This window comes from Hyperoodon ampullatus, assembly GCF_949752795.1.
Source record: "Hyperoodon ampullatus genome assembly, chromosome: 17".
In the NCBI taxonomy this organism is placed as follows: domain Eukaryota; kingdom Metazoa; phylum Chordata; class Mammalia; order Artiodactyla; family Ziphiidae; genus Hyperoodon; species Hyperoodon ampullatus.
The window spans coordinates 22,712,840-22,729,646 of record NC_136930.1 but is presented as its reverse complement, the minus strand read 5'-3'; the positions used below and the strand labels follow the sequence as shown (position 1 = coordinate 22,729,646).

Genomic DNA, 16,807 nt, shown 5'->3' with positions numbered 1-16,807 from the left:
GTAGACGTCAGGGAAGGCCCGTAGTTGGTGCTTTTGGGGTCAAATGTCTACCCTTAGACTAGTCCCTGTGAGCACGGGGTGGGGTGTCTGCATGGGCCAGATCTGAAGCGCTAGCCCACGCCTGTGCCCAGGGGCAGAGGTGGGAACCATGGAAGACTCTCCCCCGGGAACCCTGTGGCGAAGGTGAAGCGAGATTCTTCAAGGAAAAGAGGGTGCTAAAGAGACAAACAGGAGATGTCTGCCACACTGTGGGGTGCTGGTCTGTACTGGAACGCTTCAGGTAGGTCCGAGTCTGTGTGGTCGGTGACAAACGAAAAGAGGGAAAGGGTGAAAAAGGCATATTATGTGTACACGTTGGATGAAGAGCTCTTGGTGGTGCTTCAGGATAGAGGAGGAATATGTGGAGGTGATTCCTCTTGCCTGGACTGTGGCAGTAGACTCTGAGTCCCCCCTCTTTTTAAAAAAAATAATTAATTAATTAATTTTTGGCTGCATTGGGTCTCCGTTGCTGCGCATGGGCTTCTCATCATGGTGGCCTCTCCTGCCGCGGAGCACAGGCTCTAGGTGCACGAGCTCCAGCAGTTGTGGCCCATGGGCCCAGCTGCTCCATGGCATGTGGGATCCTCCCGGTGAGTCCCCCCTCTTTTAGCCTCTTTCTGTCTACAGTGCATCCTATACACTGTTTCCAGAGTCATCTTTATAAAACATTTTATCCTGTTTCCCCCTGGCTCAAACACCTTCTGTGGCTTTTTTTGCACATTATATTAAGTATACAAGTTTGTCACTCAAGGTCTTTAATGGTCTGTCCGTAAGCTACACTTCCATTTTTTTAATATCTTACAGCTCCCTTCTACTTAGTATGTGAATCTTGAGCCTACTGAATTTTTTTGCCATTCCATTAACATATCCCATGCTTTTCCCACCTCTGGTTCGCTGTTCTTATTTTCCTCACGTGCTAGAATGTATTGACTGCGATCTGACTGGAGAACTACAGCTGGTTCAAAGAGTCAGATTTTACATGACGGTCCTAAGATTATACCTAAGCAAGTAGAGTAAAAATTTGAGACATCATTTAAATTCTGAATCCTCATGTTTATAAATAAGGCATGCAGTGTCTGCCTAAGCTGTTATTTCCTTTCTTCACTCCATGTGGATTAGAGCGAGAACAGCAGTCCAGAATGCAACCTCTGCCCTGGAGGGGAGGCTGTCCAGGCCCAGAGGGACTGGCAGGTGGACACGTCCCATCCTGTGTGCTGCTGGCGGAAGGGAGAGCTGGAGAAGGCAGGGCTTCTGAGAAGAGATGGCGTTTCTGCCTGAGTCTTGAAAGACGCATGAGCTTAGCAGGCAGAAAAAAGGCGGCCTTTCAGGCAGAGGGTGTAGCATGGGGGTCCACACCAAAGATCAAGGACATGGGAATTTTGAGGGTTCTGAGGAGCTTGGAGGTGGCTGCGCTTGCTCTGTTACCTGTGTCAGTGCTAATATCTTTTATCTTAGTTCCAGCTGCTGTAATAAGTTACCACAGAATTGGGAGGCTTATAACAACAGACATTTGTTTCTCATAGTTCTGGAGGCTGGGAAGTTCCAGGTTGGTTGATTTGATCCTGGTGAGAGCCCTTTTCCTGTTGGCAGATGGCTGTTGTCTTGCGTCCTCATGTGGTGGAGAGAGAGCTCGAGTTAGCTCTCCTTCTTTTCTTGGGAAGACACTAATCCCGTCAGGGGCCCAATCCTCTTGGCCTCATCTAAGTCTAATCATCTCCTAATACCATCATATTGGGGGTTAGGGATTCAACATATGCATCGTGAAGAGACACAGACAATCAGCCTGTAACACTTTCTAACACTTGTGGCTCAAGGAGGAAGCATGAGAATGGAGAAGTGTTTTTTTCCACCAGTGATTTGGTGACCACATGTAGAGTGTTGAAAGGGTCAGGGGCCCCATTAACCACATCTCGTCCAAGAACGTAACTGTGATGCCTGCCCTATCTCGGTAAGAGATACTATGGATTTCAGGAAACCAGCCAACTCATTTTTTCCAATAATAAAAAAGAAAACCATTTATTCTATTTCTAAATATAGAATAAACAGCATTTATAGTTGCCCACATTTTGGTATCTCTTAGGAGAAAAACACAGATTGATTTTTTTTGTTGTTATTACAAGTAAACTTTTTAAAAACTTAGATAGACTTGCCAAAAATAGAGTACAACATGAGAGTAACAGAAAAAAAAATAGAAGATAACTCTTAAGATGAATATAGACTGTCTTGGTGCATACATATTTTATACACTAGCCACCGATTGCTTAAAATATTTTGTTTCATATTTGCTTCCAATCCAGGGACAGGATATTGAGTTCCCATTTTATCAGGTGGATTTGAAAAGGTAGAACACGGCCTTTTTTTTTTTGTTAATGCAGTAACAGACCGTCTCCCGCCTACGGGAGGGGTTGCTTTTATTTTCACCTCTTTAATATGAGCTGAGCCACGTGGGTGAAAGCAGTGGGAACCGTAAATGCTGTCACTCTGGCAAAGGCCAGGGTTAGCTCAGAAAGGGTCTGTAAAGAGGCTTGGAAGTGGATCTGGTGACTTAGAAGTTTTGTTTTATAAGCCAACCAGGACGGTTGCTGTGCAGGGCGTGTTTGCACCCAAGCTATTGCCACTCCTGCAGGCCTGACCTTGGTTAACAAGGAAGGACCAGGAGGACCTGGGCGCTGCACCTGCAGGGCTTTTCTTCTCTTGAAATGGAAACACCGTCTTTGCAGAACAGGCAAGGGAAGGGAAGGAAAAGAAAGGAGAGGAAGACAAGTCAGACTGACGTTTCTGTTACACTAAAGCCAGACGTTGCTTTAGATAAAGTCATCTTGGAAATGGAGCTTTATTTCTCTACCAAGCCACACACAGAAAGCTGGCCGCTTAACCAGGAAGCTTGGCTCTCAGGACTCCACTCTAATCCAGGGTGGAAAAAAAGTAGCCCCCAGATGGCATTTGCGGGAGATTACCGGCTGGTAATCCTTCCTTGTCCTAGAAGATTAAGTCTGCCCTGGTGTAGTTGTGGTCAGCTGAGTGAGTGATTTAAAAAAATTATAAATTGTAGTTTCTTGTCACTCTGCCAGTGTCTGACATTTGCTTGAACTGTTTGTACATCGGGGCCATGTTGCGGCACCAGGTCCTCCTTTGTTTACTGAAGAAAGCTCCAGAAAGCTCCGTTTCCTGTCCAGGTTGTTGGTTGTTGGCTGAAATGAACAGCAGGTGGTGACTAGAGCCTTTCCTCAGGTTGCTGGGGAGAAGTCATTTATTAAACAGCCCTCTTGTCCCAAGGGCGTGACGGCTGCACCTGGGCCAGGAAGCCAAGCTCTCAGAAACCGGGGCTTGATTTTTTTCGCGAGGTTGCCCAGTGCAGTGATCCAAGGGAATACGGGCAGAGCAGCGCTCAACCGAGGATTAGCAGGCGGTGATCGAACTATGCGTTCTGCATTCATCTGGAATGGACAGTAGAGAGATGGATGTTTACGAGGACTACCAGTCCCCGTTTGATTTTAACACAGGAGTGAACAGAAACTATCTCTACTTGTCTCCTAGTGGAAATACATCCCCACCAGGATCACCTACTCTTCAGAAGTGTGGTAACTACTAGTTTTCTAAAGTTAAGTTTGCTGTAATGAAACCTGTACACAGCTTGGGATTTGCCGGGCCTTAAAATTCTTAGTGTAAAAAGGTACCAGGATATTGCTCTGTTGCCACTAGTTCGTAAAGCTGCTACAGATTCCAAGCAGAGAGCTAGATGGCTCATTAAATATTTAGAATATATGTTATATATTTAAATATATATAAATAAATGGGAACTTAGATTTTATTTTATTTATTTTTAAATTTTGTATTGGAGTGTAGTTGATTTACAATGTTGTGTTAGTTTCAGGTGTACAGCAGAGTGATTCAGTTATACATATACATATATCTATTCTTTTTTGGATTCTTTTCCCATACAGGATATTACAGAATACTGAGTAGATTTTAAAGGTAGAACTATTTGTATGGGCATTAGAGGTCTTCTGATCACCTTGAGTTCATTGAGCTGATAAGTAACAAAAATGGGGGAATCCGAACGCTTCTGGTCACCTATGTAATTTATGAAGATCTCCCCTCCCCCCAATTTTATCTTTGCAAAAATGAGGCTTAAGCATCTGAAGCACTGACTAAACTCAAGGTTCTACTAAGGGAGGGCCTGGATTTTGTTCTGGAATACCGTGAGCAACATGCAGAAATACCCAGGTGAGAGATTTTAAGAGAAACACTCAAAGCTGCTCTACCTTTGGAAGCAGTCATTGCTTCCCATGTGCTGCTATGAGATTGCTCTGCAGGCCCGGAGCCACCATCAAGGAAGGGCTTAGTTTATCGGTACCGGCAGCACAAAGCTGGAAGCAGCCTCAGCCACGTCCAGGCCAATCCCCTCATTTTACAGCTAACGCTTGGAGACGGTTAAACGACCTCTGTGACTTGCCAGAGAAGTAAGCAGATTTTCCTAGAAGTTAATGTTTCCCTTACTAATGAAGAGTAGGTCACATTTCGCTCTTCTCAAGCTTAAAAAGTGGGTAATTTAGAAAAAAGAAGGTAAAGGCCACAACACGAAATCTAGTTGTAAGTATTTTAGGGCGCATGCTAAAGCAGCATGCCTCTCACCATTGGTCACAATCCGTGGCCACCTATGGGGGTGTCATTTGGATTTCCAGGAATGGAAAAATGTTGACAGTAACAGGGTAGAGCTGATCTCCAGGAGTTGGGGACTGGCAGGCATCAGCTGGGTGCCTGACCCCAAAGGATGACCTCCTCCCTCCTCACCTCTCAGTCCTATGAGTAGGAAATGCTTCAAGAGCAACACACAGTAGGAAGTTAGAGCTGACAGAGTAAAGCCTAAGTGACATTGGCCGTGGGAGCTGGGACCGTAGTGACCTGACCTCAGGTAAATCTTGGTGATCAGTGTGCAAGGCTTCGAGATTCCCAGGAGGATTCTGCTGCTTGTTTGAGGTATCTCTCAGTCTTTTTATGTCTCTGTTCCACCTCCTTTTACTTTTCCCAGCTGTAGTCATTGCTGCCTTTGGATGTCTTCTGTTAAAACAGAAGCAGTGGGTAGGGTTGAGTGTGTCTCTAGGCAAATTTTGAACAATTACCTCCCCAATTCCTACTAGCAGTCTGTAAGAGTGGGCTCATGGGATTAGACACAGAATGATTAAAAAAAAAAAAAAAGCAAGTGAACAACAAAAACTGAAAACAAACTCATGTACCCACCAGTGCTCATGAGATTTATTAGTTTGTGATAATTTTAAAAAAAAAGGAACAGTGGAGAGAGCAGTAAAACAAACAGAAACCACCATAAGCAGTCACCTAGTAAGAACATGGTGATTGTAAAATAAGCAAATCAAAGTGGGGATCTCCAGTCTCTGTGCCCAGGACTACTCGGAGCGCAAGAAGCCTGCAAATCTGTTTGAACATCAAGTGTGAGGCGTAGATGGGATGAGTACTGTCTTCTGTATGTGTGCAGCCTTTGTATTTCTAGATAGGAGTGCTTAGGATGGATACCTACATTATAAATCCATTTAAAAGCTCACGTGGCTATTGACCACTATGCATTTTCCTAATCAACAGACACAAAAAGGACTGATGTTAAAAGGAATCATACTCAGAAAGGCTGGGAACACTGATCTGAAAACATATTCTTTGGTATTATCCAAAATGCCATCATGGGGCAAACAAGAAGGTAACAAGGTTTAATCTGTGGGCAGAATGTTCCTCAGAAGCAATCTGAGTGAAGGACAGGATGAGGGCCAGTGCCTGGAACAAAAAGAGGTCTTTTATCAGGGACTTTAAAACTCTCTTGGTACAGCCAGCCCACGTTCAGAAATGCCTCGTACTTCTTGATCCACAACTCTCATAGAAACAAATGTCAATAGCAGAAGCAGAATCCTGTGAAACAGAACTTATCCTTACTATGTGTGATGTACTCTGATATTTTATATTATTCCATTTCATCTTTTAAAAATGCTCATTTGGTACTGCTAAATGGATTTCACAGTGCATAGTTTGAAAAACACTGATTTCAGATTCTGGAATACAAAGCTCCATTAGGGGTGTCAGTCTTTTGTTCACTGCTTTTCCCCCAGCACCTGGAACAGTGCTTGACAGCTGTGGTTCAACAAATATTGTTGGTTGAATGAATGAGTGAATGAATGAATGAATGAATGAATGAAATGAAACTGGCAAAGAGTAAATCACACTGCAGTTCATTTTACAGATGTGAACATGGAGGCCAAGAGAGGTGTTGAGAAGTCCCCGAATCACAAAGTTTAGCCTAAGTCGGGACTCATACTCACCCTCAGTTCTCAAACCAGTGGGGTCTTTTATTCCTTTGGTTTTTTTTTTTTTTTTTTGTGGTACACAGGCCTCTCACTGTCGTGGCCTCTCCCGTTGCGGAGCACAGGCTCCGGACGTGCAGGCTCAGCGGCCATGGCTCACGGGCCCAGCCGCTTCACGGCATGTGGGATCTTCCCGGACCGGGGCACGAACCCGTGTCCCCTGCATCGGCAGGCGGACTCTCAACCACTGTGCCACCAGGGAAGCCCTGTTTGTTTTTTGATCACAGGAAATCTCCACCTGTCTGGTAACGGATATCATACAACAGGTTAATCATTTAAGGCCTAACCTTTCCTTTGGTCAAGGGTCTTAAGTGGGGTAGTTTGTTGATTCCTCATGTGCCGCTGGGACCTGAACTTTCCATGTTGCCATGCGGTCAGCAGAGTGGCCTCACAGCTGGTTTCCTTGGCTGCATTTTTCTCTTCCATCCTGTGAACATCTACAAGGAAAACTTCCCAAATGTTATTTATGTAGACTCACTCTTTCTCTTAAGGATTTTCTAACGTACAGAAAGATGCAGCCCTAGTTTATAAAAAAAAACCTTTGGTTATTTCTAGTGGTTTCAGGAAACAGGAGCCATTTAAAACTCTGACATTTTAGTTTCGTGCTGTCGTATTTGAAACTGTAAAAACACGGGAAAAACTCGAACTGAAATTCTTTAGCTGTGAGCCCTTTTCATTCTCTTTTATACCCCTCTTGATTTCTACTCTGTGCCATTCTCTCTTCTTTTTAGGGAAGGAGTCATCACTTCCGGAAAGTTTTTCAGGATTGTCAAGGTCTTAAATAGCAAATATATGGTTTACAAAATAAAAATCTGAGCAGAATTGAAGAGATGTAGAACCTTCTTATTCCTACAGAGGAAATTTGAGGATGGAGTGACTTCCCCGTTGGGGATCCCCAAATTCCTCCATGGCTGACCTTTCACCCCCTTTCATGGAGTGCCCCAGTTTTGCCAGTTTTACACTTGATTGGGGCTGTGGGGACAGATGGTTCTGAAAAAATTGGCTAAAGATTTTTTTCCTCTCTCTTTTTTTTTTTTTTTTTTAAGATGAAAGAGATTCAAGGGTCCGTTTAAGAATATCTGGAGAGAGGTTAACCTGTTTTATCAATCTGATTCTGGCTACAAATTTTAAAGATTCTTGGTATGGTGAAAACTGCATGCTGTGAGATTGGTTCTAACTCTTGGAACTCCAGCAAGTGTCTTGGGAAATAAAGCCTTGAGATAAATTCTTTCCTCAGTAACGAAGAATGTGCTCTTCATTATGTTTCTTACACACTTGTGTTCATTAGGACTTTAAAATTCTGTTTCTACATTAACCATAATTAGTTATGCATCTTTACAATATATTGCAGATCCAAAAAAAAAAACTGGAGAGACGCATGAAACATTTGAAAATACGAATATGCTCTCCCTTTGCTGTCTTTTCTTCCTCCTCCACTCTTCCTGGGAAGTGAAGTTCGGAGAGGGTGACCTTTTTTCTTGGGCAGGAAGTTGACTGCTGTTTCGGGCCCTGTTTGCAGAGTTGAGTCCCAGGAGCACGGTGGCCCATCTGGCCAGAGAGCTCTCTTCCCCCTTTTGCGTCGGTGCTGTCTGCCTCCCCTCCCCGGCTTGCAGGAATTTCCTCTTTGATGACCCAGTCACTGCCCAGTTCATCTCCTGGATTCCTGGGTCGTCCCCCCCAACCGGTGGAGTGACTCGAGTTTCCTCAGCTTTCTTGTTGCTTGCTGTCTCCATGACAATTACTCCACTCATTTTTCTCTCCTAAGCTTTTACTGTTCTCACCATGAGCAAATATGGGAAAATCGCAGCCTTAAGGAGTATCCAGGTTTCACGGCCCGTGCTCCTGCATCTCTTTCTTCTGAAAATAATCAAAGGCAAATAGCAGGTGTCAGAGGCTCCCTTGCATGAAGTCAGTGGGGCACTTTTGCCCCCCTCTGGGAATTTGGCCACATCTGGAGGAGATTTCAAGACGATTTGGTTGCTACCACTGGCTGCAGGAGGGGATGCTACAGACACTGAGTGGGTGGATGCCTGGGCTGCCCCATGGAACGCTGCATAGGATACCCCCTGCCAAGAACTACCCTGCTCTACATGTCCACCATGTCACAGTTGGGAAGCCTCGTCTTAAGTGGACCCTTTGCTTTTCGGGTCTCTTAAGGATACCCACTTTGGTGTGAGGACCTTCAAGTATTCCTCCCCCTCTTCTGGATTTTGTTACATCCGGAAACAAAGAATAAGGCACAGAAAGTTGGAGCCCCAAGCACAGACTTTTTTTTTTTTTTTTGCGGTACGCAGGCCTCTCACTGCTGTGGCCTCTCCCGTTGCGGAGCACAGGCTCCGGACGCGCAGGCTCAGCGGCCATGGCTCACGGGCCCAGCCGCTCCACGGCATGTGGGATCTTCCCGGACTGGGGCACGAACCCATGTCCCCTGCATCGGCAGGTGGACTCTCAACCACTGCGCCACCACGAAAGCCCAAGCACGGACTTTTAAGGGGAAAATTTTTTATCTTGTGATCTTTGTGGATATGACCACTAAAGATATTTTGAATTATATGTTTTAAATATATATATATATATATATATTTTTTTTTGGTATCTGTAGGTTAAAAAAAGGGGCTGCATATTTCTTCTTGGATGTGCTTAAAGAAAACAACCCCAGAGACTGAAGTTTCTTCTTCCTCCTCCTGTCTTAAAGCCATCGTTGCCTCTTTGAAGACTGTGTAAGAGAGGTGTATACAGTTTTACTTTCCAGAGAAGCTTCTAGGCCTTGATTATCCTCTTACAAATTCTCTCTTGGGTAGACAGTGTTAACATTCAGACTTCAGTAGCCGGTACCTTACACTTCTCTTGTGGCACCTTCTCCCCTCCTAACTAAATGTTCCTGGAGGTGGCTGATGTTATATTCTTCCTGCTCTGATACCATGAGCGCCCCACCTATTCAAACACGGAGCTGTGTACACACCTTCTCTATAACATGAAGGTAGGTGACCTGCTCCAAATGGTAACAATCTATTAGATTATGTATGAGACAGAGTTGTATTGCTTCAGAAAAGTGACATTTTAGGTCTGTTTTAAATAGGTAAACCTTTTTAGGTGAAAGCAGTGAAGTGAGAATGAAATACATAAAATAAAAAGAGGGGCAAGGTAGACCAGGATGGGAGACGGGGTTCCTATCTCTCCCTCTGACTCCATGGGGTGCCTTCCTACAATTCATTTATTCAGAGAGTATTGCTGAGTATCTCCTGTGTGCCAGACACTCTGCGCCAGATACCGTGTGGGGCTGAAGCTACATGTTCGGAGCGCAGTGCTAAGGTCAAATACTGCCCAGCCGGCTGTGTTCTAAGTACAGTAGGCAGTATACGGAGGGGTATTAGGTCCAGAGCAGCCCGGGTCACCAGGTCCGGAGAATTTCCTCCAAGAGCAGGAGACTTTTCCTACTGGTTTATTGAAATGAATGGGACTTGGAAATAAGGAGAGGGTTTCAGGAAGAGAAAATAACATGTGCAAAGACAGAAAGAAGGAGAGCGTGATGTGGAAAGAGAGGGTGAAGGTGTTTGTACGACATTGTGAATGTAATTAATGCCACTGACCTTCATGCTTAAAAATGGTTAAGATGGCAAATGGTATGTTATATATTTTACCATAATAAAAAAAATCAGATGGGAAAAATAAGTAGGGGAGGCAGCTTATCTTAACTTACTTTTCAATACGTTCCTTAAAAAAAAATAAACCCGCCAAATAACATGTTTGCAGAGGAACTGCAGTTTGGAAGATGCAGTGAGCGCACGGGGGTAGGGGTGGGCGTGAGGACAGTAGCAGGAGATAGAATAATAGGTGGGCTCCAGACTGTCAAGAGCGGTGAGCTGGGCTTCCCGGGTGGCGCAGTGGTTGAGAATCTGCCTGCTAATGCAGGGGACACGGGGTCGAGCCCTGGTCTGGGAAGATCCCACATGCCGTGGAGCGGCTGGGCCCGTGAGCCATGGCCGCTGAGCCTGGGCGTCTGGAGCCTGTGCTCCGCAACGGGAGAGGCCACAACGGTGAGAGGCCCGCGTACCGCAAAAAAAAAAAAAAGGGGGGGCGGGGATTCCCTGGTCTCGCAGTGGTTGGGAGTCCGCCTGCCGATGCAGGGCACACAGGTTCGAGCCCTGGTCTGGGAAGATCCCACATGCCGCGGAGCAGCTAGGCCCGTGAGCCACAGCTACTGAGCCTGTGCGTCTGGAGCCTGTGCTCCGCAACGGGAGAGGCCGCAACGGTGAGAGGCCCGCGTACCGCGATGAAGAGTGGCCCCTGCTTGCCGCAACTAGAGAAAGCCCGGGCACAAAAACGAAGACCCAACACAGCCAAAAAAAAAAAAAAAAAAAAAAGAGCAGTGAGCTTTACTAGGAGGTGGGCAGCCATACAAGGACGTATGGCAAGGAGTGCCATGGTGGTCAGAGTCATGTTTTAGAAAGATCTCTCTGGTGGCAGGGCGGTGAATGGATTGGAGGGGACCATCAAGGAGCTTTGGGGGCAAGAATCTAAGCAAAACACGGGAAGAGCCTGGACTAAGGCAGGAGTAGTGGGATTGGTGGTGGAGGGTGAAGTGGGCTCCTTGGGAGAGGGAGACGGAGGCACATCTCAGAGAGGTAGGAAAAAACGCAGGGAGGGTAGTGGGAGGTATCAGGACCGGAGACTTCAGAGTGAGGTTCGGTCTGCGCTACCTAGAGATGTCAAATGAGATCGTGACGGAGGACTGTCCTTAGTTGAAGGGGCGGAGGAGAGGCAGATGCTGAGGGAGGGGCTGGAGAGTGATGGGAAGTGAGGAAGTGAGCCTCGTGGATGAAGCGTCGCGGAGGAGGAGAGAGGAACTCGCCAGGATGACTCGTAGGACCCGGGGAGGTGCAACAGCAGATCCTTATCGAACACTGAGTATGTGCCCACCCTTGATGTCATGGTCCTTTAAAATATTCTTATAAAAACCCAGAGAACTAGGTGGGATTATTGCCTTTTTATTTATTTATTTTTTTTGCGGTACGCGGGCCTCTCACTGTTGCGGCCTCTCCCGTTGCGGAGCACAGGCTCCGGACGCGTAAGCTCAGCGGCCATGGCTCACGGGCCCAGCCGCTCCACGGCATGTGGGATCCTCCCGGACCGGGGCACGGAGCCGTGTCCCCTGCATCGGCAGGCGGACTCTCAACCACTGCGCCACCAGGGAAGCCCCTGCCTGCCTTTTTATTTTTTAAACAGGTAACGGGGTTTGGGGCTCAGTTTCCCGGGGCTCAGTTCCCTGGGGCTACCATAACAAAGTGCTCCAGACCGAGCGGCTTAAAACAACAGAAATTTATTATCTTTACGGTTTTGGAGGCTGGAAGTCCAAAATCAAGGTGTCAGCGGGGCCATGCTCCCTCTGACACCTGCAGGGACATACTTCCTTGCCTCTTCCTAGCTTCCCGCTGGTAACCCCTGGCTTGCCTTGGCTGGCAGCTGCATCTCTCCAGTCTCTGCCCTCCAGCATCACACAGCGTGCTCCCTCTGTCTCTGTGTGCTCTGGATCTTTACATGATGTTCTCTCCGGGTCCCAGTGTTCAGACTTCCTTTTACTTATAAGGACATCAGCCCCTGGATCAGAGCCCACCTAAATCCAGTATGATATCATCTTGATTACATCTGCAACAACCCGGTTTCCAAATAAAGACACATTTATGGGTCCTGGGAGTTGGAAGTAGAAGGTGTCTTTTTTTGGGGGTGGGGGGAGACGCAAGTCAACCCACAACAGCATCTAGTTTTAAAAATCTCTGCCTTGTGTTTCCTGTCTTTATGCAGTGAAGTGTTTGGATTTAAATGATCCAAAATTCTTTTCAGATCTAAAAATGTATGAAAATGGTTAAAAGTTTTTTAGTTGATAATCATAGAAAGTCTTGAAGGGAAATAGTTGGCCTTGATTGGGAAAAAAAAAAAAAAGGTGAAAGCCAAAGAACTGAAGGGAAGAGAGAACTGTTTAGGGCTCCGCTATAGGGGCTGTACCCACCGCACCTGAGCAGGGAGGTACCCACCAAACTCTCAACCGTGGCTTAGTTTTTTTTTTTTTTTTTTTGCGGTACACGGGCCTCTCACTGTTGTGGCCTCTCCCGTTGCAGAGCACAGGCTCCGGACGCGCAGGCTCAGCGGCCATGGCTCACGGGCCCAGCCGCTCCGCGGCATGTGGGATCTTCCCGGACCAGGGCACGAACCCGTGTCCCCTGCATCGGCAGGCGGACTCTCAACCACTGCGCCACCAGGGAAGCCCTGTGGCTTAGTTTTAATTGTAGGTTCTAAATATGTATCAAAAAAGCTTTACTTCCTTCCCGGGTTGAAATTTTTGGGACTATGTAGCAAATGGATGGCTATGCGTGGGATGGGAGGAGAGCAGAGAAAAGAGAAACTTAGTTGGAACAAATCTTTAGTGAATAAGTCAGTTCAAATGAAATATTTATGAACGTTTGCTTTATTTTGGGCGCTATGAGTCCTGAGGTGAAAAGATAAGGGTGTGACGTCAGGACCTTGTTTTCTGGAACTGGAGACTGTTCAAGACTGAAGTCTTTTCCCCATTCTTCCTCGTTCTTTCCCACCGTTGTCACTCCTCAGACATGTTTCCACTGAAGCAAAACACTAAGAACTTCGTTTTCCTCAAAGTACTAACAAATTCTCTGACGTCCAAAGTATCATGTTTCATCACATCAAAGACACCACAGATTTTAAGATGTACCATTATTTTACATTTCATTCAGGGAAAAAATTGCTGCAAGTTAAACTAAAAAACAATGTTTTGTTTTCACTTAAAATTAGCTTAAGTGAAAACAAATTTTAAGTAAAATTGTCACTTAAAATTTTATGCTTATTTTCTCAGATTTATTCAGACATATACATTAATCATAACACTCCTCTGCATACTTTTTTTTTTTTTTTTTTTTTTTTGCCGTACACGGGCCTCTCACTGCCGTGGCCTCTCCCGTTGCGGAGCACAGGCTCCGGACGCGCAGGCTCAGCGGCCATGGCTCACAGGCCCAGCCACTCTGCGGCATGTGGGATCCTCCCGGACCGGGGCACGAACCCGTGTCCCCTGCATCGGCAGGTGGACCCCCAACCACTGCGCCACCAGGGAAGCCCTGCATACATTTTAAAGTCAGCTCAGTTCAAGTTTTCCTGAAACATCTTCACGTGCATCGCCTGACTTATCTGAATTCCCTTTCAGTTAGAAATAATCCATGTCTGTTTTATTTATCTTGCTCTCACAAAACGCCTGTGATACAGCCTTTCTTAAAAGAGAGGTCTGTGATTTTTCTAAGCCACTGACACCCATTTTTGCACATTTTGAGGCACAGTTACAGGTGACAAACAGCGATGCCACAAGGACTGCCTAGCTGGCTGGCTGTACAATGATCTCCAGTTCCAAGATGTAAAATGTAGAAGAAAAAATTGTGTCTCAGGACTGAAGGGGCACCATTCTCCTGGTTCATCCCCATCACTCCCTTGGCAGTAGGTCTCCCACCTGGGCAACCAACAGTTCTCCTGTCCGTGGGCTCCAGGCTCTCCTCCCCAGATGAAACTCTTCAGGGTGATCCCATGCATGCAACTGAAGACAGCCTGGCAATCTCTTTGCACAACTAGAAGAAGAATTAAGCAAGTGGCTAAAATGTTAGTAACCTGATGGAACGAATTATCACTGATTTGCAGACACTTGGGCTCGATAATGGTATCTGTGACTTTCAAGCCAGGCACCCCACGTGTTCTCACACTTGCAGGGAATGAAAAGCCCTCTGCTTCCAGCTTCCCTTCTGACCTGCTGTTTGTTCCCCCTGCTCTTTGGAATTTCTCTATGAAAAGTGTACATGAAGGAGGAAGAGTTTAGAGTCAGAAAGACCTGCGTTTTAATTTCTGTGACTCTGGGCACATTACTGAACTCAGAGAACCTCAGTTTCCTAATGGAAATAAATACTGCAAATACTGCTTCACTCATTGGGTGCTGGTTGTAAGATTCTTGCTTTTTTTTCTTTTTTTTAGATAATATATAAATGTGTCTCCCCTCACGGTGGCTGGTACAGTAGATCTCAATAAATATCTCATATTTTCTCCCTCTGTCTTTTAAAAATAGATTTCTGTCAGACTCTGAGGAGGAACATTAAAATTAATGATCAAATAAGAATTTTTGAATTATTTATAGTTTTTAGTAATCTATATTTTAAAAAAATTTTATTCTAATGTAGTTGCTTTACAATGTTGTGTTGATTTCTACTGTACAGCAAAGTGAATCAGCTATACGTATATATATATATCCCCTCTTTTTTGGATTTCCTTCCCATTTAGGTCACCACAGAGCACTGAGTAGATAGAGTTCCCTGTGCTACACAATAGGTTCTCATTAGTTATCAGTAATCTATACTGATATACATTTCCATGTCCCAACTTTCATGTTATGAATGAGAAATTAATATCTTTTTTCCAGCATGCCAGATTCTACCTCTGCAATAAATATTCTACTCTTACTGAACATATAAGATATGGGATAGGGCTTCCCTGGTGGCTCAGTGGTTGAGAGTCCACCTGCCGTTGCAGGGGACACGGGTTCATGCCCCAGTCCGGGAAGATCACACGTGCCGCGGAGCGGCTGGGCCTGTGAGCCATGGCCGCCGAGCCTGCACGTCCGGAGCCTGTGCTCCGCAACGGGAGAGGCCACAACAGTGAGAGGCCCGCGTACCGCAAAAAAAAAAAAAAAAAAAAAAAAAAAGGGATAATACCTAGAAACACATAACAAGGTTTGAGGAAACTATATGGTTGGAAATGATTAAGAGACTGCTTTTGATCTACTCTACCATTTTTTACAGAGTCTTATTTATTATTGCCTCTAGGTATCTCCCAAGTCTGACCTTCAGCCCCCTACTCTTGTCTTTATTTGTGCTTTGTACAATGAATGATTTGAAGTTTTATTTTCAAATAAAAATATTCAGGTTCAGAGTCCTAACTCCACCATGTATTCAGGTATGTTACCATGGGCAAGTTGCTTAACCTCTGTAAGCTTCAGTTTCCTCATCTGTAAATGGTGATGGTGATCCTTGTCTCACAGAAGTGTTGCAAGTAAATGATGTAATGTATTGGGACCACTTAGCTCAGATTTGGATATAAATAGAATGCACTTTGTGGTGGCGGCTATGGTTATTAATAATTTTCCTAAGTCATGACTGTTAGGTTTTGCAGGTGATTTCGATATCTATGTTTCTGTTCTTCCTTCATGTCCTTAATTTTCCAATTTTTTTCCCTAGTCGATGATCCTAAAACAAACCTCGCCTTTAAATTTTAATATTGATAATTTGCTGCCACCTACAGGCTAATATGAAAAAGCAGACTCTGAGTATAAAATCCCAAGGTCATCTTGGAGGTCCCGAAGCTAACTGTGGACAACCCCAGAACGCCCTTTTCTGAGATTCTTATTTTCCCTGGTAGCTCAACTAAATTCTTGATTAATATCAGAATCCTCTTAGATTCTTTCTGGAATTGGGCAGTTACACGTAAAGCATTATTAGTAATCAGATATTGCATCTTCCCCCATAAGTAGATTTGCAAAACAGTGTTTATTAAAAAGCGTGAAAGAGGCTTTGCTATTTAAGGCATGGTTTAGCACCTGAGTTTTTGTTTGTTTGTTTGTTTGTTTATTTATTTGGCTGCATCGGGTCTTGGTTGCGGCACCCAGGCTCTCCGTTGCAGTGCGCAGGTTCTAGAGCGCGCAGGCTTGGTTACCCTGCGGCATGTGGGATCTTAGTTCCCTGACCGGGGATCAAACCCGCATTCCCTGCATTGGAAGGCGGATTCTTAACCATGGACCACCAGGGAAGTCCCAGCACCTGAGTTTCCTTGCGTGTTGTTGGGTCCTGTCCTAGTTGGAGAACTTGAGAGGGTCTGAGCAAAACATTAAAAATAAAATAATGTTTGTAATGAACTCTGTGGTGGTTCTTATTCTCTTGCCTCCTACGATTGCTGCCTGTATGCTTGTATTCCATCCTCAGTCTCACGCTCCTTTGTCGAATAATCCGGTATAGGGCATACATTTGCAAGCACACAAGGACCCTCCTCAGTGGTTTCTGGCCGTACATAGCACAGCACCATGTCCGCAGTTTGATATGACTCAAGCTGGAGTAAGAGGTTCCAGTGCCAGATAGCAGGGGATGGGGCCAGTGAGGCTTGTGTGCTCAACTACGGGGTTGAAGTTGCTTTGAAAACAACAAGGAGCTACTAAAGGAACCATTTTAAGCTGGAGAGTGACATGATGAGATTTCTATCAGTACTCGGGCAATCTGCTTGAAGATATTTTAGAGGGAACCCGCAGAAGCAGCTATTCATTGAGCCTTTCCATCCACTGATTGTACCTGTCACGTATTGTCTTTTCATGAGAG

At 45.4% G+C, this 16,807-nt stretch overlaps 1 protein-coding gene across 6 annotated transcripts in view; it reads left to right on the top strand.

Moving 5' to 3' along the window:
* Nucleotides 1-234: 234 nt before the first annotated feature.
* The window catches only part of TPD52 (tumor protein D52), a gene marked incomplete at both ends in the record, with an annotated part of 44,358 nt that continues 27,785 nt past the window's right edge, over nt 235-16,807 (top strand). For 4 of the 6 annotated variants that reach the window (XM_079722254.1, XM_079722253.1, XM_079722255.1 and 1 more), the window contains one exon: nt 3,482-3,620. In XM_079722254.1, the coding sequence (XP_079578380.1) occupies nt 3,482-3,620 (139 nt within the window). Of the gene's footprint in view, nt 281-3,481; nt 3,621-16,807 lie in introns of those variants that run through there. The other 2 variants (XM_079722256.1, XM_079722252.1) reach the window with 2 other exon arrangements.